The following is a 22,619-nucleotide window of genomic DNA, read 5'->3' on the forward strand; positions in this document are numbered from 1 at the left end:
TCATACTTCCTTTAATCTTCTACTAAGGGCCTCACCATGAGTATTCCTCTATTGGGTATCAAACCACAATGACTGATTGTTATGCATACTCTAAATGCTACACATGACACATTATTATGCATACTCTAAATGCTACACATGATACATTATTATGCATTATTTGAATGCGACACATGACACATTGTTGTGCATTATCTAAATGCGACACATGACATACTCTTGTGCATTATTTGAATGAGACACATGACACATTGTTAGTATCTAGAATCACATAGCATCATATACTAGATTGTTGGGGAAAATCCCAATATCATATAACATCGATGAAATTCTCACTAAGCTATTGAATAATCTTCTGATATCACATAACGATAGGTAGATCATGGAGGGGCAACTCGATATCACATAACATCGGTAAAATTCCTACTCTATTGAAGCATTGACTCGATATCACATAGCATTGATCCAAGTTGTAATAATATTTATTGTAGTAGATTAATGTATCTATACATGCATGACTGAGGGCCCAAAGGCAACACAACACTAACAATGCACCACTAGAGTAACTAAGGTAGCCTAGCTACACATTAGCTTAACTACACACATTAAAGTGAGATCATCCCTTCACTAGCTGCTACATCGTTTGTTCTTTCATTTAGAATGTTATGTAAGAGTTTATTAGTCTATTATATCTGTTAGTTATTAAGATGCTCTATTCTGGTTATTTAACACTGAAGGGCATTTTAGTTATCTTTGTCTCTAAGGTCTCTAGGTGTTTTATCATTTTACGACAACATTGTTTCTACTGTTCACTTGTTGAATTATTTCCTAGCCCGATACCTGACTCAAGTTCATTCCTTGGTAGTGATACTCTAGTCGCTCTCATTACGTTTTCCCTCAATTCACCCTTGAATTAGAGGGACGACTTGTGCATCATGGCTTTATCAATATTCACATGATACATGGTTTCTCTATCACATTATTTGTATACTACATCACTTCACTTGCAAATATCTCTTTCACAATGATTCATCATTTGTTATCATTCGTTACGTGCACCTTCAGAGGTACTTTTGAAGTTATTTATCATTAAAGGTATTTTGGTAATTTACACTACATAGGGGGTATTTTAGTCATTTCATATATTAAGACCCTTTTTCCAAGCTTAGTTGTACATTTAATAGCAATCTATAGACATTCAGATGCGACGAATGATGTTTTGAATCCTTTGGTCTTTGACAATATTGATACTTATATTGATACTAGTATCGATAATAGAATCCATCTTAGTTCATCTAGTATCGATATTGTTCATTCAGTATTGATACTAAAACCTAGAATACCTTATTTAAGCTAAAAAAATATCCAAAAATCATCCCAAAAGTCGTAGATTGGTCTCAAATCATGTGCTAAAGCTTAAGGAAGTTACTTAGAGTGATAAGTACCTTAAAAATATATGTTTTACATAAAAAATGTCATTTATGACATGAATCAAGTATAAATCCTAAAATGCTCAAATACTCAAATCTTAACAAATCTTCATGCTTATGAATTCCTTAACACCACAAAGGATTAGAAATACACTACTTTGATGTTAGAAATTTGAAATGAAGCTTCTTTAGCTAGCTACCACTCTCTTCCAAGACTTGGTTGCTCAACCCCCACTTTCTGTTTAGCTATAAAGAACTCAAGCCTTTCAAACATCAAAACAAGGCTGCTTGAGGGATTTGGACTGAATTTGAAGCTTAAAAGAAGTATAAGAGATGTTTTAGAATTTACCTTTAGCTCTGACACTTAGAGAGGAAACGAGAAAGAAGAAAATGAAGAGAAAAATATGAAGGAAGATATAAGGATCTCATCTTTTCACAATTAGGATAATTACACTTTTGGTCCTTCACATTTTGCCTTATATTCAAAAATCCCATTTTTATGGCTAATTAGGCCCAATTTCAACCCAATTAATCCCAACTTGGCCCAATAACTTCAATTACGAACTCCACGTGATCCACATATCTATAAAGTAAACCCAAAACTATTGGCCCTAAATTAAGGGTGTTATAGTTCAGAAGTGGAAGCCAAACTTCCTCGTTGTGAACACAAATATGACATCCACAACTATTTGGACTTACATCACTGGGTTTCCAATTGAGTAATTTGATGAGGGTATTCTTGCAATGATAGGAAAAATGGTGGGAACACCCTTGAAAGTGGTTTACAATACATCATGAACTACTAGAGGAAAATTTGCAAGGATTTGTATGGAAGTTGATTTGAACAAGCTGCTGTTATCCAAGATTCGAGTGGGTAATATGGTTTTGAACATAGAATACTAGGGACTTCACCTTATTTGCTTCCACCATGGGATTGTAGGACATATGGCATCCCATCTTGCCCTTTGAAAATCATAGAGGCCATTCCAACTGAATAGGAAAAGGAAACCAAAAACCAAGATCAACAGAGAGAGCACGTGGAAGACAAAACCATAAAAGAAACCCTAGAGAACAAAGAGAGTACTAAAGGGAAGTATGGCCCCTGAATGGCAGTTTAAAGAAAATAGAGAGGGACACGTGGTTACAACAAGAACATGGGAAGAACAACCTAAAAAAGAGAAAGAAAACATATTCGAGCCCTTGAATACTGAAAAACCCGAAGACAATAATTGGGATGAACTCTACATTGACTAGGATCAAAGTATGGATGAGGGAACATCCCACCTAGGTAATGAACTTGAAGAGGGGGACCTTCCACATGAAAGAGATGAGGAAAACCATAATCTGAAAGGAAAGAAACATACCAACAATAAGCCCACTAAAAAAATGGGACAAGAAGGTAACCTAATTTACAATGCCCAAAAGAATAGCCCAAAAGAATAACCCAAAAGAAAGGACGACACTTGGAATTTATGGACGTGTCAAGGCCACCACTAATAATCGGTGAAATTAATCTCAGAGACGGATTGGGAAAATAGAAGGAATGAGAGAATCTAGATCACCCAATAAAATGACAGTCAATCAGGTGAGTGTAAACCAAGTTAAGGATGAACACATTGAAATGAATCTCATTAGTCGAGATGGAGATATTAAAGGGAGTGACTCTATGATACGATCCCGGTTATGTGTTCCGAGTCATATACAATGTTGCCCGATCGTGATTCTAGTAAGAACTTCGCAGTGCTTTTATTGAAGACTGAAAATGCACAAACAACGTTATACGAAAGGAAATATGTATATATAAATACGTGTATGAAAGTAATGGAAATGATAGAATGAAGTTGAAGTGGATTGTAAATGGAAGAAGTGTGGTGGTGATAGTGGTTGAATGGATGTAATGAAAATGGTGAAGGATGTTTGTGGTTGGCGTGGAGAATGATAGTAATTCAAAGGATGGATTATGACCCTCTAACTATATATGAGTTAGGAACCAACAATATAATAAAGATGGAATCGAAGTGATAGAGGGTGGAACGTGACCCACTAGCTATAGTAGAGCTAGGAACCAACGCTATAACAAGATGAAATGGATGAAAGCTTCAAGACCGACAAGAAACCGATAGAGTTCTAATCCAAGAACTAAAATGAAAGCAATCTTTCAAAGTATTTTCATAAATCAAATTGTGTGTCTACAAATGATCCCAAAGGTGTCTATTTATAGTATTTCCAAGCAGCATATGAAAAGACTCAAAGATGAAAACATTCTCATCAATTTAGCAATAAAATGCACTTGAATGCTTTGTCTTCTTATCTTCAAAGTTGGATGAATATTCTAGATCATTTTGGGGATGAATCTAGACAATTTGAAGCTGAATTTGGCCATAATTTCGTCCAAGGGGTGGAAGACTCTTGGGCTACCTTGTTTTGCTTGCAAATGGAAGAAAAGAGGTTAAATGAAGTCATAGGATGAATGTGGACATCCTATATGTCCAAATCAGCATGTCTCTTCAAATTCCTTGCTTGTTTTATCACTTAATTTGGTGGTTAAATGAAATAATATCAGCCTTCATTGTTTGTTCCCTTGAAGAATATGACCAGCCTTCAAAAGATGATAAAGGTCTTGAATACTAAGTTTTGAATGATGGTTATTGCATGTCCCCTTTCTTGAACATAAATGGCCTTAAATGGGTGATAACATCAACATTGAATGCCTTGAATTGGTGAATTAAGATGACCATCAATTGATTGTCTCTTGTTAGAAGATGAAAGGACTCTTCCTTGGCTCAAAATCATCAAAATCATCCATGCATAAAATTCTCGTAACAAAACTGTACTGTCTTCAATAAATCGATCATATCTCAAGCTTCCGATATCGGATTGAGTTGATTCAAAAGGCATTGGAAAGATAATAGATAGAAGAATAATGTCCAATTGGTTTCTGGATCCAAAAATGTCTGTATCGATTCCAGAATTAGAAGACATTCTGATTAATATCTGTTGAGACTGTTCAGCTTCCCTCTTGCACCTAGACACAAAAGTAAGAAATGTTTAAGCTTGAATAAAATAAAATAAAATAAAAAACATGTTATGAAAACATATAAAGAGCTAGTTTAATTATTGAACCAGTTTAAATGGATGAACTAGTTTAATTAGTGAACTAGCTTTATTGAATGAAAGATGATACTTAAATGAAGTAGCTTCATAAAAACCTACATGCTTTGATGAACTCATGCTTAGATGAAGTAGCATGCTTATTTATTTATGCAACTTAATGTCATGCAAATTTATTTACACTCATGCAAATTCATGAAGAAGTAAAAGATAAAATCCTCCCTTAAACTTGGTTGTTCCTTCTTCACGTTCCAGCCTTGAATATGATGGTGGATGTTCTTCTTTTGGATTGAAAAAAACTTCTGAAAATCTAAACTTGGTTTGAAATTCCCATATTAACCTCGAATAAACTTCTAGAAGCTTCTCGAATGCAAACAACTTGCCTCGATCAAACGGTCTCAAGGAGATTGCAGAAAATGATGTAAGACGCATAGTCGGGATCACATCACTCTCAGTCACCTAGGAACCTAAATGATATACCTCTTAACTTGTAGGAGCATCAAACTGACAACATGATTATACAATGAAGTGCATCTCTTGGAACTGTAGGGGTGAGAAATCCAAAATTTATTCGAAGTTGCAGAGATTTAATTTGGGAGGAGAAGCTTGATATTATTGGCCTGCTAGAAACGAAAGTGAGGGAGGGGACTGGTAAGACCTTTCAGAAAAAAAGTTATAAGTTCAAAGATTATTTCAAAGTTTCTGCACAAGGGGGATTGATTATCCTGTGGAACACGAGTCAACTGGAATTAAAAATCTGAGATGCGACTGACCAATCCATTCACTGTGAGGTCAAAGAGGGGGAGAAGACGTGGCTTACCTCATTTGTCTATGTTCAACCCCATACGATTAAGAAAGGATTTTGGGAAGATATGAGAAGCTATTGCGACCTTGTGATGAAACCATGGCTAGTCATAGGAGATTTTAATGACTTTGCTTTGCTTAACGAACGGAAAAGAAGCAATTCAAACTGTGTTGACCGTATTATATAATTTTGTGAACGGTGGGACAAATACAATTTAATGGGCACTGAATGGATGGGAAATTAATTTACCTGGGTTAGAAGAATTAACGGCCAAGTAACTCTCCAAGAACGTCTTGATAGAGCACTATGTAATGCGGATTTTATAACCTTGTTCCCTAATATTTGAACGATCATACCTAACGAGATGCTTCTCGGACCAATACCCAATTTCGGTAAACACCAATATGTAATCTACACGTCATCATTTTCTCGACATATCCAATTTCAAATATATATTAGTATTTTAGCTAATATAATAAATTCGAATTCGCATAAAAATTCTGAAAAATGCTATCGATGTTTATTCGATATTAATTTCTATCACCAACTCGAAAACTAACTTTAACTTCATTAAATTAACCTTGCAAGTCCCTTGAATTATCATTTATCACAATAAATTCACTTTACTTTTCAACAATTCATATTTAGCCACCATTCAACCTTTCTTTTAAAATCAAACCCAACATTTCAATAACATTCAAATTAGTCCTTTGACATTCACTTTAATCCATATCGATCATTATTTTCACCATTCACACAGCATTTCCAAAGTAGGACCTTAACATTACACTTTTGCAATTCAACTACCAAATTTTTAAAACTTGAGAAATGAGTGCTTACTTCTATACCACTTTCCACGTTGATCCAAATTCAACATTCTAACCATAATTTCCAGCATAGTACACTAGTTTTTTCACAATTGCCTATTAATCCTTCAATTTCCCAATTCTTACGAAAAGGTCAATAAAACTTAACCAAATTACAATTTGATCCAAAACATAATTCCAAGCACATAAGATCATTTTTATACTCAATCTAAACCCTAAGGTTTTTTTTTTAAAAAAAAAATTACAATAATTCCCCCTCAAGGTCGAATATCAAAGGATCATTTACTAATGATCTCCAACTTGTTTCAAGCTTGAATTCATCACCTACAATGCATTTCCACTCAATTCCAACCATTCTCAATTAACTCCATATCAAAACAATCAAAATCAACATTTTACATAAAACCCCATAGCGGCCGAATATACAAACAAGTCCCTCTAATTGTTCTAAATCAATTTTCATGCTTGATTATAACTAGAGGTGCTTATGGAGTGAGTCGATTGCGAGTTGGGAAGTGCTCGACTCGTGCTCGTTAAAAAAATTTGCTGCTCGACTTGACTCGTTGCTCGTTAAGCTCGTTAAAATTGTGCTCGACTTGTGCTCGTTAAAAAATTACTGCTCAACTCGACTTGTTGGTCGTTAAGCTCGACTCGTTGCTCGTTAAGCTCACTAAAAATTGATCTTATTTTTTTAACTAAAAATAAAATCTACTAATACTATATGAGGATATTAGGGTTGGGGTTCTTTTGTATTAAAATAATATTATTAATTAATAATATTTTATTATTTATTAAAAAGTAATACATTAGTTAACTTAATATTTTTATTATTATTTATTAATAAATTAATAATTATTATTTAGATTTTTTTTGAATGAAATAATTTTGAAGTAATTATTAAAAATATATTTTTAAAAATTAATGAGCTGCTGGCGAACTTATCAAGACGAGTTAGACTTTGCTCGGCTCAGCTCGTTAAGGTCTCGAGACAAGTTCAAGTTCGAGTCAAGCCAACTCGAGTCGAGCGTTTACCGAGTTTTGGCCGAGTCAAGTTTGAGCTGCCCACGAGCTACTTAACTCGTTAAGCACCCTTAATTATAACTCTACAACACTATTAGTATCAAAATTCAACCTTATTTCATTAAATTCTAATCTCCCATTCATCCACCATAATCACCAATTTCACAATTCAAGCAAGGAAACAATGAAATATTTATACCATCTTGTAGAGAATTCAACAAAAAATAATTTTCTATTTCACCACTTAGTCCTAAATCTAATTAAAATGGATCAAAAATGAAAAACAAAATAAAGCTTGCTCACCTTCTATGGAAGCTCGAGGCTACGAGAGGAAGAAGTGATTTTCTTGAATTTTCCACAAAAATATCATGGGACACTTGATTTTAGTCTAATTAAAATGAATTTAAAATTCATTTAATCCCTAACGTCCAAAATATCCTTAATGAATCTTAATATTTATCTCAATGCCATCCTTTTATCTTCATTTTAATAACATTAAATAAATATAAAATATATTTATCAATTTCCATATTTGCCCTTTCAATTTTCCAAAAATCAATTTAGTAACGAAATTCTATTATTCCACTTTAACATGGAAAATCCACTTAATTCCACGACTCACATTAAATTCTATTGATTAAAAATATCATATAATATTTCTAACCTCAAACTACATTTCTTCAAATTTTTATAAACTTCCAATTCGATCAGGCTATCTGAATATTTTACCGAACTTTATCGTTTAATAGCATTTTATACAACCTCTGGATCAAAATAATGAAACACACGAAAACGTCATTCTTGGGGGTGAACTATTTATTTACAAACCCAAAATATACCATTTTAAAAAAAATGCTTTGGTCCCTAAACTTAACAACTTTATACTTTGACCACCAAACTTTCAAAATTTATATTTTAGTCACTAGTCAAAATTTTGGGATATTACAAATTGTCAGCACAGACCTTAAAAATACAACTGCTTGAACTAAGAACATTTAAAAATAATAATATTCTTTTTAACCATTGAAGCTACTTGAGAGTAGAAATGTTCAAATTCGGGTACTAAAATATCACCATGTGTCCCGACCCTTTAAAGCTGGGTTCATGTAAGTTGAGTACCTATAAATTTTGAGTACCTGTATTTTCGGGTCACGAGCACTCGATTATATTTTTATTTTATTTTTTAAATTTTATTATTTTTAAAACTACGTAAAAAATATAAAATTTAAATTTAAACCACTCATAAAATTTAAAAATTTAAATTACATAATAAAAAATAAAACTTATTAAACATGATTACATGAAACTAAAGAAATATAATTAAATTTAAAATATTTTAAAATTAAAAGAAATAATTTAGATCATTAAGGTAAAATAATTTAAGAATAAAAAATTTAAATATATATAATAATTTTAAGCTGAAGTGACTAGTCAATGAGCCTGATCATTTAGGTCGAGTATTTTTGAACAGGAAGGATTCATGTAAGGAGGATAGAGGCCACAGAAATGAGAATGTTTCGATGGACATGCGGTAGGACTCTGTGGGATATGACAACAAACTCTGCTATTAGGATGTCCTTGGGGGTGGTGTCTGTTTCTGAAAAATTGAGGGAGGGAAGACTACGGTGATTTGGGCATGTCCTTAGGCGACTACCGTCGGATGCGGTCAGAAGGGTAGAGTCGATTACAGTCAACGGTGCCAGAAGTAGAGGACGACCAATGGGGAAGTGGAAATACTGCTTGAGATCTGATTTGATGGATTTAGCCCTTACAGAGGACATGACCTCTGATAGGAAAGTATGGAGACTTAAGACTAGGGTAGTCGAGTAGTGTGGGTCACATCTCTAGGGTGTATCATCTCTGTCTTCTTTTAATGCCTTTGTAGTAATTTCCATGACTTCTACTTTTTATACGTTTCTGTTATTGGTATTTATGAAGGCTTAGAACTGGGCTTGCTATCGTTGACTTCTGTGTAACATTCTCTTCACTTTTAAATTTAGTCGGGTCTTACGTTTCTGTCTATATGCAGAGATTTTTGCAGGGATTTATTTGCAGGGATTACGGCCCAAGTACAAACGCGCATATGATATTAATGATTTCATATGAATACTGTTCAACTATATATTTATTTATACATGCAGTGCATTTTATCTATATTTTTAATTTTTTGATTGCCGGAGGTATTCCACGGAAACTACTCTCAACCTAGCGTTGGGGACAGCCTACTACCCTACCTCCCCTTACCTCATTGCATATGACAATTGTGTTATGTTGTTGTTGTCGTCTTTTTACCCCTATAACATAAATAATTATCTTAAAGTCAATTAATTAAACGGCGGGAGGCACGTTAGCCTGCAAATCGAAACCCTATTTTACTCATGGCAGGAAGTAGTCGAAGCAGAAGATCTTACGACGACCGTCCTTCCGAGTCCGATACAGACGAGACCGGCAGCGAAGAATATTCTCCTGACAGAAGCTCCCGCAAACGTAGCAAGGATCGAAGCCATCGCAGTAAAAGCAAAAGCAGCCGCCATAGCCGTAGCAGGAGTCGGCGCGGTCGTAATTCCAACGACAAATCTTCCGGTGAAGATAGCGATGGAAGCGATCAAGGCAGTAATAAGAGGAGGAGATCTTCTAGAAACATCACGGAAGAGGAAATTGCTGAGTACATGGCCAAGAAAGCACAAAAGAAGGTTTTTGGCTTTCCTTCAATTATTTCGAATATTTTGGATTTTTTGGTGATTTAATAGTTCAATTTTTTTTACTTAGGCAATGAGCGCTGCGAAGAAATTGAAAGCACAAACAGTTTCAGGTTATTCAAATGATTCAAATCCTTTTGGCGATTCAAATCTCAACGAGAAGTAAGATTCCTTTTTTTTTCAGCTTAACCTTTTTCTATGAATGACTTATATTTAAAATTTAGAGTGTTTGAACCTGGCAAACTATAAGGAACTCAAAATTTGCGGATTAATGGTCGCAATTAGTATACTTCTTACTCTATCAATTTATTAGACAATTTGTTATTTATATTAGTCTTTTGGGATCGCATGTTTCACTAAAGTAGTGACAGAATTTGTTTGATAAATGCTAATATCAATGCAAATGGGGTTGTGTATGGTTTCTAGATTTGTTTGGAGGAAGAAAATTGAGCGAGATGTTGCCCAAGGAGTGCCATTGGATGCATTTTCAGTTAAAGCTGAGAAGAAGAGACAAAAAGAGAGAATGGTAAGGTGATATTGGTTATGATTATTTTTGTTTAGTATACTAGTATTAACCGTATTGAAATTATTGATGTGTAATTGTTACATGGAATCCATTGTTTAATGAATGCTTATTCAAATTCACATCACAGGCTGAGATTGAAAAAGTTAAAAAGAGAAGGGAGGAACGGGCACTTGAGAAAGCACAACACGAGGAAGAAATGGTAAAGTTTGCTTCCTTGAATTGCATGATTGTGAACTACTACAAATTTAACCTTGTCTTGGGCTTTCTTGGCTGACATTGATTTATTTTTTGGCTTATTAACTCTCTTTTCCGGTAGGCTATGCTAGCCAGAGAACGTGCTCGAGCTGAGTTTGACGATTGGGAGAAGAAAGAGGAGGAGGTATGGTGTCGAGTTCTGTATGTTGATACTATTTTTTCTGTTTCATTTAAAATTGGTTAGTATAGTAACATGTGCTCTCTACAGTTTCATTTTGATCAAAGCAAAGTCAGATCAGAGATTAGATTGCGTGAAGGCCGTATGAAGCCTATTGATGTTTTGTCCAAGCACCTTAATGGCTCGGATGATATGGATATAGAGCTAAATGAACCATACATGGTTTTCAAGGTATATCTTCCTCCATTATTGATTCTCTTGGACTTGATACCTTTTCATACCTGTAACTTTGAACTTAGAACATTTTAAATATTATTTCATTGAAGAATAATTTGCTAAATATGATTAGATAATGGGAGTTCTCTTTTGTTGGTTGTACGTTAGTTTCCTGTTATTTTACTTATTTTTTGGACCTCACTTTAATAGAATGATAATTGTGTACTGAGCCTCAGTGCTACGTAATCAGAGTGCTTTATTGTTATCGATATTTTAACATATTCATTTGTTTTATTTGTGATTATTATTGACCTTGGTGTCTGATTCAGGGGTTGACAGTTAAAGAGATGGAAGAGCTTCGTGACGACATCAAAATGCATCTTGATTTGGACAGGGCAACTCCAACACACATAGTTTACTGGGAGGTATTGCATTTTCACTCCTTATTCCTGCTGGGTGGAGACTATAGAGTCTACTGTTTTTTGATATTTCTATGTTGATTGCAAAGATTCCCAGCTCTCTGTTTTTAATTTAATTTTGCTTATTTGAATTTCCCGTCCTGTGTACTCATAAATTTGTAAAATATAAGAGCCATGTATTTAAAAAATGGCTAAAATGGATTCACATTGCTTAATTTAATTGATTGAAGGGTTTAATGAATCAAGAGTAGTAAGAATATATATTTTCTTCATCCCCAACTTTAACAGAATCTTGCTATTTGAATTTCACAGGCACTTATGGTGGTGTGTGATTGGGAGCTAGCTGAAGCCCGAAAGAAGGATGCACTTGACCGAGCTAGGGTGCGTGGGGAGGAACCTCCAGCTGAGTTGCTGGCAGAAGAAAGGGGTCTGCATTCTAGTATTGAAGCAGATGTCAAGGATCTTTTGGAAGGGAAGACCCACAGGGAGCTGGAGGAATTACAATCCAAGATTGAGTCACAGATGCGAACTGGCACAGCAAAGGTTGTTGAGTATTGGGAAGCCGTTCTTAAACGTCTTCATATTTTCAAGGCAAAGGTAAATCTGTTTAGATGTTCTTCATGGTAATATTGTTTAATTCATGAATTTTATCTGGTACTTATGTGTTAATTTGTGTCAACAGGCATGTTTGAAGGAAATACATGCTAAAATGCTGCATAAACATTTACAACGACTCGAGCAACCTTCGGAAGGTGAAGATAGGCTGGAATCTGTTGGTGGTTTAAGACCTGTGGAGGAGGCTAGTGATCATGATGTGAAAGGTATGTGTTTAGTCAAGGTCTCAAGGGGATATGGTTCATTTTTAGATTCTGAATCTATAGGAAAATTTGCTAATATTTTTTGCCCATTAGATGCTGAAACATTTTCTCCGGAACCGATAATACAAGAAGAGACTCATGAGGTGGAAGAAGAGGCTGGATCCTTTTCACCAGAACTGTTGCATGGTGATGAAGATGAAGAAGCTATTGATCCAGAGGAAGACAGGGCTATATTGGTAACTCTATATCTATCTTACCCTTGATATGAATGCTAGCTAAGGAGTCCTTGTGATTAACCATTTTTCTCCTTAACAGGAAAGGAAACGCATGGCTTGGTTAGAGGAGCAGCAAAGACGGATGCAAGAAGCTTTGGCATCGAAACCTGCTCCTTCAGAAGATAACTTTGAGCTGAAAGCTATGAAATCTATGGGAGCAATGGAGGAGGGTGATGCTGTATTTGGCTCTGGTGCTGAAGTTAACTTGGACTCACAGGTACTGTAGCAACTCGTCCTATATTCAAATAATTTAGGAATTTTTCTTTTTGCCGCTCTCTAACTTTCTTGAAATCAACTAATATATTGGAGCAGGTGTATTGGTGGCATGACAAATACCGACCTAGAAAACCAAAATATTTCAACCGTGTTCACACTGGATATGAGTGGAACAAGTACAATCAGACCCATTATGATCATGATAATCCTCCTCCCAAAATTGTGCAAGGATATAAATTTAATATCTTCTACCCAGACCTTGTCGACAAGATAAAGGCTCCTGTATACACTATTGAGAAGGATGGTAACAGTTCAGAGACGTGCATCATACGATTCCATGCTGGACCACCCTATGAGGACATTGTAAGTTTAGCTTCATTTAGCCTTTCTCGAGCAAATTACTGATCCATCTGCTTAGTGTTTTTTTATAAATTACTGACTCTAGAAATTGCATGACAGGCGTTCCGAATCGTAAACAAAGAGTGGGAATATTCTCATAAGAAGGGATTTAAATGCACATTCGAACGTGGAATTTTACATGTATATTTCAACTTCAAGCGCTATCGTTACCGTAGGTAATATGTGGTTGATTTTGCAATTTCAACTTTGCAAGTTGTGGCTGCCGGCCATGAAATTCTGCTCATATAAACATTAAGGTAACTTCAGGATTTTAAGTATTCTCAGATTTGAAGCTTTAGTGTTCTAAATTCTTTCAGTTTATGGCCAATATATATTTCAATTGGTCTCTGGCACTATTCACACTGTTCTGTTGCACTTGGAACAATAATGTGATAACTCTTGTTGTTGGAATTTTTATTGAGTTGGGACTCTGAGATTGTATCTACTTATCATCTCTTGGTTTCATGAACATTGGCTATGAAATTTAATATCTCCATTGCTGGTAATGATTTAGGGTAAACATAGTATTGTTAAAAGAGTGCATTTTCAAAATGACGAGCTTTTTGTAAAAACAAATTCTCATTTTGGTCTATTATTAATTAGCAAAGTGGTTTTGATTTAACCTTGATTGGATTTGTCAATAAATATTGTTTTAAAAAAAAAGTATAAGTATGATTATTAAGGGAAAATAATACAAGGATAAAACATAAATAACATTGACATACTCTCATTAGAAAACCTGCCTAGACCTATTTGGAGGAAAAAAGAGTGTTCGTGTCAATGTCTATAGGAGAACAAACATCATAGCATATACTCTCAAACACTTAGCACCACATCATAATTTCGAATAAAATCCCAAACTAACTGATCATAATACTATCACTTATCAACACAGGCTTCCAGTCTCCCCTAAAGCGCAACATCATGTCCCCTAAATCCTCGAAACCTTTTAAGCTCAGAAAAATGCAAGCCGGTCAGCTGCAACACCAAAACAGACTTCAACATTGTGTAGGAGGCCATAGTCTGCATTTATCTGCCGATCCATTAAAACCATGAGAACTCACAAATCGAAACAGTACATTAAAACCAGCATTAACCTGAGAGCAAACCCAAGAGCAGAAGCACATTTATAGACAACTTTCTTTCAATATCTCAAACCAGGAAGCTGCAAACTCCTCCCTCTTTGAGCTTTGTCCATCTGAAATACCATTTGTTACCCTCTCAAGATCATCATTCTGCCTTTTCCTAAATCGGTAGTCCACTGGATACAAAATACTAGTTGATCTGTCAAGGAAGCAGTAAAATGCTTTTCATGCTAACTTATTAAGCATTTGATCAATGAAAGGGAGGGGAAAGTGGTCTTTCTTCGTTGCCTTGTTGAGCTTCCTATAATCCATGCAAATCCGCCAACCTCTGTAGCGTTATGGAGATGGAAAGCTAAAAGACTTGCCACAGTGAAAGATGGACAACAGACCTGGACCAGAAAAGACAAAATAGCAAAAATATCTTTGCAAGTTGTCCAGCCACACATGACTCACCACCCCTACTGCAAATTTTGGGACCACCTGCCACAATAACCACCAATTCACGTGAGAATGATGCCACTTAGGGTAAAAAGGGAATTTTGGGCCCAAAACCCTAGAAATATTCCCTCTATAAATACCAAGGTACACTATATTTTTAGGAGAGCTTTTTGGGAGGTGACCTAAGAGATAGGCGGCTGCACATTTCCATTTCCTTTTTCATCCTCTTTTTGTGGTGTCCTTTATAGCCAAGCTTCGAATGAGGTAGCAACTAGATCTCGAGAGAGGCTAGCTTGCTAATTCGATGCATTGTGGTGGAGCTAGGTCACAGAAGCAACTCATTTTGGAGTTTTTCTTCTCCTTGTGCTTTATTTTCTATCTATTTGGGCTTGTACTAAACTTGAATGATTTTGGATGAACTTAGCCACACAATGTATTACCTTATTTGGCGTTGGATTTATGTTGGATGATTTTATTTTATGTTAATGGATGGTTTGGATGTTTTTATGTTTAAATGTTGTTTTGCTTACTATCTTTATTTTTATGCTTTGTAGCATTATAAGAGATTTTTGAGAGATTGTCGTTTGCTGTATCGTAATATGTTTATTCTTGTAAGAGCTTTTAAGAGATTGTCATTTTCTAAGTATAAATACTTAGTATCGAGAGAGTTAGATTAGATCTACTTGAGCAAGGGAGCCAAACCGAGATAGGGAGGTTCTAACCCACCTTAGAGATAAGGAGAGGTTCTAACCCACCTTAGAGATAAGGAGAGGGTTTCATTCGACTAAAAGGATAGGCTAGTGTTGCAGTTCACGCTGAGTGGTATTGTCGTAGCATTAGTTTTATCAAGTTCCTTTCTTAAGAGAGTTTAGAAACATTTTTAGCAAATTCTATTAGGCAATATACTCATAGGAGTAGAGATCATCCTTAGCATAAAATATTATTGTCATAGCAAATCCATACCATTTACCTTCAGAGAGCTTGATTGTGTGAGGTTGTCAGACTTATCTCATTTCCAAAATTTAATTTATTTTACTGCTTTAGCGTCTTTTGCAATTTATTTAAATTATTGTCTCAATACACTTTTACATTTTCAATAATTTTCACCACAACAATTACAATTCACTTCACTCCATTCTTTCCACAACATTCCATCACCATTTATACATACCATCTGCCACAACAGTATTTTCATCAGTTTATACCATTGTAAATATATAATTAGATTTGGTTAGTTCTAGATTTAGTTCGTGACAACTTTTTTTTGCTATAGCTTACTTTTGAAATACCTCAAATCCCTGTGGAGACGATATTCACTTATTATTGTATTACTTACATTGATTGTGTATGCCTACACAGGGTATAACCTAAATGGTACTCTAGTTTATCAAATGAAAAAAAAACTCAAAACTCAAACTATGTTTTAGGTTTTAACCTAAAAAGTTAATCTACATGATTTATTATGTCTGTAATATTTTAGGTTCTAACCTAAAAAGTTACATATCCGATAAAAAATGGATTACAACCTAAAATCAGAGACAAAACATAATGAGGACATGTGGGGGCCACAACTCCTCCCAAAAAATATTAAAGATTATAATGTAGACTTTTGAATTTTAAAAAAAAAATTATTTGGCCTCCAAATTAAAAAAATATATTAATCTTTAAATTTTTTAATGTTCTTAATTAAAATTCTCCCATAATTTATAAAAATTCCCATTAAATCTCTCAAAATTTTAAAATTTTTAGTTAGACCCCAATTTCCTTAAAAAAATATAAATTGAACTCTTCAAAAAATTTAATTTTTTTATTTAAACCTATAAATTCTTTAAAATTTTAAGTCGCCCCCAAATTTTATCACCACATTTCACCACTGCTTAAATGTTAAATGAGTGGTAAGCTTTTGAGAAAATAATGTAACATTTTAGGTTATAACCGATTTTTTTTTCAATTATGTAACTTTTAGGTTGAATATGATAGCATTTTAGGTTGGATAATGCAAAATGTTACATTGAGCATAATAAATTATATAAAGTGGGTAATTTTTTGGGTAAAACCTACAAAGTTATTGTTTTGATTTTTTTTATTCATTAGAAAGAGTAAAATTTTATATTGTAACCGTTTCTCTTACTAGGTACATAATTGTTTAGGTTGGAATGAGTAACATTATTATAGTGTTGTCGAGAGGTTCCTTTTTAAAATCTGGTCGATTAAAAATCAAGATTTTGTAAAAACATTCGTCTTGAATAATTTGGGACTCGAGTTTTAAAAAAAATCGATTCGTGGAGCTGTCACCAATCTTTGATTACGGAATTGGGCACCCAAAAACATATTTTTCATTTTAATAAAATATTAATTTTAATTAAAACGATAATTTTATGGTCTATATTATAAAAAATTTGAGTTTGAAAGTCGGTTACATATGGGAATAAAACTTATACATTCGGCTATAATTTATTTTGAGATCCTTTTTAAACACATACAAAATAAGACAAAAATTAAAAACATATATCAAACGAATACAATTAATTAACTATTTTACCAACCTTTAATGAGAATAAAAATGTTTAATTATTTGAAGACATTGAAACTAGACCTTAGATCCAATCTAAGTAGCAATCATTACATAATAAGTAAAATGAAATAAATATGGCATATTAGCATGCATGGCATATTACATATATACATATATCGAATAACATAATATAGAAATAAATACATACAATTATCAAATATGTTCATATACAAGGGAAATATAAAAACAAGCATCACCAAATCATAATGTAATAATAATTTACAAGAGGAAACAGAAATAAATACATGAACATAAAACAGGATTAATATGCGGAAAAATAAAGAAGCTTAAAATAAAACAAATCAAAACTTCATTTAGTAACTAAAATAAGAGTATCACAAATATCTAGGGACCTATAATGTAATTACCATAAATAGATACATTGGAATCGTAAATACATCATAAGTTTAATTCTAAATAATCACCTATTCACAAAAATGCAAAATAGCATAATAAGGGCATACAATTCAAAATAAAAATAAAAAGTGCAACACAGGGGACTAAAGTGTAAAAACACGCTAAAACTGAAGAGACCAAAAGGCGATTCTTCCTAAAATTCGTAGCAAATTAAAGAGCATAAGATAAAGGAAAAATTGCAAAATTAGGACTAGGAGTCGAAATGAAATAAAAAGCATCCCGAACTAGTGATCAGAATGCAAAAACAAAAGGAGAAGTTTGAGGGCTTGAAAGCAAATACCCCCTAGACTTTAAGTATAAAAGCCAACTATTTTTTTCTTCAAATGAAACCCTAGCAGCAAAAAAAAAAAAACCTCTTTTTTTTACTCTCAACCGAGAGAGAGTATGAACATCCTCTTTGGCTGCCCTCAATCGACGCCGACCACCACTTGTCGATGACAAAAAATATCGATTTTCAACCCTCTTTTTTTTCTTCTTCTTTTCAAAAATCAAAATCAAACAAACAAGAAATGCTCATAATAGAGTAGATCTAGGCTTGAAGATTCGAAATAAAAGAAAAAGAAAATACCTTATCAAAATTTCTCTTTCATTTCTTTAAGTAAATGGTGTTACAAGCCTAAGAAGACTATTACAAAGGTATTTTCGGTTAGTAATTTTAAAAAAAAAAGAATAGTTCGATTAACGAATAAAAGAAAAATTCAAATTCGATTCTATTAGTGATTAAATTAGAGGTTTGAACACCCCTTTTAACATGTATTCTGTAGGCTATTATTTGGTTATCGATAACGGCCAAAATATCCCATCAGTAGTGTAATTTGACAAAGTTTGTAATTTAGTCCCTATACTTAAAAATCTATATTTAAAAATAAATTATAGCTCAATTATTGGCACCCTTGATATCTTGTGTCAAAATTTGCAAGCATGTGAAATTGTCATGGTCCAAGTCAATTTATTGGACCACCTTGACTGACAACTACACAATCGACTCCATCTACTACAACAAAAACCACCAAACGTGGTATTAGGATTTAGGACAAACATAGCCATGATCTCATGACTTGGTTCATTTTTGTCAATATTACCAGGCAGTGGCGGATAGTTTAGAGTACACATTTAAAATATGGTTTTTCTTCGATTAATTAATTATTTTATTAGTTAATTAATTGAACACATGTGAAAGTGTCATATCAACAATATGGATTATTAGTTAACTAACTGTTTACATCTAACATCAAGGCCGTGGTTAGGTTGTCGGAGGTCCTATGTAAATTCTTATAAAGGGCCCCCTATTTTCTAGATATATTCGATTTCGGGACCCCTATTTTTATGATTCTTAATGGCAACAACTGATAAATATATTCGATTTTGGGGCCCCTATTTTTATATTTCTTAGTGACAACAATTAATAGATATACTTAATTCCGGGACCCTTTTTTTTATGTTTATTAATGACAATAACTGATAGATATATTCGATTTTGGGGCCCCTGCACGGTCGCGCTCCTCAGCCACGCCCCTGTCTAACATTGATAATTTTAATTAAAAAATGAACATTAGAGGACTAAAAGAATTAAGAAAAAGAAAAATGTAAATTAAAATGATCATTAAGTAAACGGTGAGGCTAGTTTTGTTATTATGACAAGCCAAATTATCATCCTAAATTAACATTCCATTTTAAATCGATTCTTGTAGGGCCTGCAACTAGTTTTTACGTTCCCGGTCTAATGAAAAACTCAATCCGTGCCCTATGCAACGCATACACCTCCGAAAGGTTCAACCCGACGACGAGGGAAGTATCGATTCCGGAGATCAGTCTCAAAAGAGACAAATTAGAGGGGTTGATCGACGGACCGTCTCTGTCGAAGCGTTCGATTCTCTCTTTTTTCGCCGGAGGGAATCACGGTTCCGTAAAACCCATACTGTTCAAGCATTGGGAGAAGAAAGACCCCGAAATCCAAGCCCATAGTTACCTTCCAAGAGGCGTCTCTTACTCCGATCTAATGAGGCAAAGCAAATACTGCCTTTGCCCCAGCGGGTACGAAGTTGCCAGACCTAGAATCGTAGAGGCATTGTACAATGGGTGCGTCCCGGTGCTGATTTCCAAATCTTATGTGCCACCATTCACTGATGTTCTGAACCGGAAATCATTTGCTGTGATCGTTTCTTTGGAACAAATTCCTGATTTGAAGAACATTTTGATGGGTATACCGGAAAGGAAGTACATAAGAATGCAGATGAGATTGATTCGAGTGAGAAGGCATTTCGAGTTGCATGTGAATCCCAAGACGTTTGATGTTTTCCATATGGTACTTCATTCGATTTGGCTTAGAAGATTGAATGTCAGAGTCAGTGATGATCATGGAGAAATGTTGTTGGATTGATGATGAATTATTTAGATCATAAATATACTGCATCTTTGTAAAGTAATAAGTTCCCAGGGCACGAACCAACTTATAGTTAAAGGAATCGTTGTTATTCTTAGAAGTTACGGGTTCTAGCATTAGCGACTGTAGCAGAGTGATTGAGGTCACAGATTCGAGCATTAGCGGCTGTAGCAGGGTGATTGAGCATTCATTATCAAATAATTAAAAATACTTATAACATATACTATTTTATAATCACCTTAGTTTAATAATAATAAAAAAGTTTCCAACGATTTCTTACGTAGATCTTTAGGATGTAATTATGATTTTAATCCGCTAAAATAAAAATGGTTAAAATATGTTACAAGACCCTATAGTTTTTATACATTTAGAATTTAATCCTTCTACTTTTATTTTCAAGAATTTAGTCATCTATTTCTCGATTTACAAATTCGAGTCAACTGTTACAATTCTTCTATTAAACTTATTGATGTAATAAAAAAAGGATGTTGTAATGAATTTGAATTTAACATGAAAATTTAAACATCATTAATAATTGGATTTGAATTTTTAAATTTTATAAATAGAGATATTAGATTCTTCAAATTAAAAGTAGAGCAACTAAACTAAAAATATGTGGAGGATACAAAGACTTGAAGCATATTTTAACCTATGCAAAAATTTAAAGATTTGATCCTTAAGTAAATTTTTAAGATTTTATTCTTACATAAATTTTAATTTTTAATTTTATATAATTTAATATTTTCATGTAACAAATCCAAAATTATAATAGTACAAAAAATTGATGATTCTACAATAATGTCACACACATACATTAGTAATGACATACAAATAATATATACTATTGATATAAATGATCATTAAATTTTATTAAAACGATCTTATTTGTTATTGAGTTTTTAAAAGTTATAACATAAACATCAAATTTTTGGATTTTGTTAAAGAATGGGTATTTACAATTAAATGTTGTTAATAGAGTGACATAACATGCTAAATTAATGAAAATATCTTATTTGAACCTTCAGCTGTAACTAAAGTTTAATTTTTGATATTCTCATTAATTCTATAAAAAATAATTCATCAAATTATTTTATAACTAATTATTTATTTAAATGCGATTGTATTTCTAAAATTAAAATTTTATAATTTTAAAAATCCAAAAAAATTAATTATCAAATAATAAAAATATTTTTTATTAAGTGACGTGATTTAAACATTTAACTTTTGTTTAAGAAGTTTAAATACAATTTAAAAAATAATACATGCAGAAAATTTATAATATCACATTACTAATAAAAAAATCCAAACTTAAATAAAAACAGTCGAAATAATCATTAACTTTTAACAACGTATCAAATAATTTACATGGTAAAAATAATTTATAATATGACACTAAAAATAATATTTAATTTATTTACATCTATTTAGTTTTCAAATTCAACAAACCTAATAAAAATTATTTCGATTAAAATTTACAATAAAATAAAATTTTGGTTATAATTGAAGGATCAAATGTTATATATTCCTTTAATTTAGGCTGCCTCATCACTTTTGTGTCCATTTTGTAACAAAAATCTAAAATTTAATGTCCATTATGTAACTTTTGAAAGTTCAGTTTTTGATATAGTTTAATAAACATTTGTAAATTTTATACTATAAAATCAGTGGTAAATATTTATGACATTCCTTCTAAAATTTTTCTATATATATTCGAAGGACAGAGTTGAATTTTATATCCTGGTAGTGACTTTCTCATCATCTATTCATTCATCATTCAACTTTATTTATTTTGTTTGTTGTAATTGTCAGATTTATGCAAAATTTTTGTGTACAAATGGTTTTCATCCACATTAAATATAAGACACTCCATGGATATATGAGCATCAATCACTTGAAATTTTAACGAGACAATACAAATGCACATTTTGGGGGAGAAACGGGTGCATGTCTATGATAGATTCATCAGCTTTATATGTTGTGCAAAATTTTATGTTGAGAGTATGAACTTTTGGGATGAAAATAAATTATCTAAAGAAAATACTTAAATTATATATGAGAATTTAAAATTTTCAAACAATGATGACCCCTCTCGGTCCATCCTGATATGTATGTGTTATATGTGTGTAATGAATGCATGCAAGTCTCATGTATGTGTTATATGTGTGTATTGTATGCATGCAAGCCTCACAGTTAGATTAAAACAACAACGCTGAACTTTGCAGGCATGTTAGAACTTAAAACCAAAGTGCAATGGAAAGAAGAAGAGAACATGCATTTAAAATGAATAACTAAAGACTTTATCTTATGTCATAACCATTTTTGAAAATTTTTATATTTAGAAACAATTATGACTTTATTTGAAGGAAAAAAATGATATTTTGAATTATTTTGAATTGACCTTTGGGTTAGGTAGATCGAATCTCTAAAAATCGTATTTTAAAACAAAAACTTGTATGCTTTACCAAAAACTTATTTGTACAGATTCGGAAATCGATTACGCGTGGAGAATGATAAGCACCCTCACAACGCCCAAAATTAGTACTTAGTCGTTTATACAATGTCGTAAATGGTGGACATCATGAATTCG

The 22,619-nt window shown here is 33.0% G+C and overlaps 2 protein-coding genes across 2 annotated transcripts; both read left to right on the forward strand.

Annotated features, from left to right (window-relative positions):
• The first annotated feature begins 9,571 nt into the window (after positions 1 to 9,571).
• Positions 9,572 to 13,555, forward strand: LOC120214511 (cactin-like). Its single transcript, XM_039212398.1, has 13 exons — positions 9,572 to 9,886; positions 9,963 to 10,054; positions 10,319 to 10,418; positions 10,546 to 10,617; positions 10,735 to 10,797; positions 10,882 to 11,022; positions 11,337 to 11,432; positions 11,739 to 12,023; positions 12,109 to 12,247; positions 12,338 to 12,480; positions 12,560 to 12,736; positions 12,832 to 13,098; positions 13,195 to 13,555. The coding sequence occupies exons 1-13, from the start codon at positions 9,572 to 9,574 to the stop codon at positions 13,312 to 13,314; spliced, it is 2,010 nt and encodes a 669-aa protein (XP_039068329.1). The 3' UTR covers positions 13,315 to 13,555.
• A 2,990-nt stretch (positions 13,556 to 16,545) lies between these two features.
• Positions 16,546 to 20,066, forward strand: LOC120214564 (probable glycosyltransferase At5g03795). The gene is made up of 2 exons (XM_039212435.1): positions 16,546 to 16,552; positions 19,341 to 20,066. The coding sequence occupies exons 1-2, from the start codon at positions 16,546 to 16,548 to the stop codon at positions 20,027 to 20,029; spliced, it is 696 nt and encodes a 231-aa protein (XP_039068366.1). The 3' UTR covers positions 20,030 to 20,066.
• The last annotated feature ends 2,553 nt before the right edge of the window (positions 20,067 to 22,619 follow it).

Source organism: Hibiscus syriacus, unplaced genomic scaffold, assembly GCF_006381635.1.
Source record: "Hibiscus syriacus cultivar Baekdansim isolate YM2019G1 unplaced genomic scaffold, ASM638163v2 tig00110065_pilon, whole genome shotgun sequence".
NCBI lineage: Eukaryota > Viridiplantae > Streptophyta > Magnoliopsida > Malvales > Malvaceae > Hibiscus > Hibiscus syriacus.

What these genes read in the sequence shown, in the direction of transcription:
- LOC120214511 (XM_039212398.1), top strand. Translation starts at nt 9,572, where the DNA reads ATGGCAGGAAGTAGTCGAAGCAGAAGATCTTACGACGACCGTCCTTCC. An exon ending in AGGAAGACAGGGCTATATTG is followed by an intron (nt 12,481 to 12,559) that starts GTAACTCTATAT and finishes TCTCCTTAACAG; the next exon opens with GAAAGGAAACGCATGGCTTG. An exon ending in AAGTTAACTTGGACTCACAG is followed by an intron (nt 12,737 to 12,831) that starts GTACTGTAGCAA and finishes ATATTGGAGCAG; the next exon opens with GTGTATTGGTGGCATGACAA.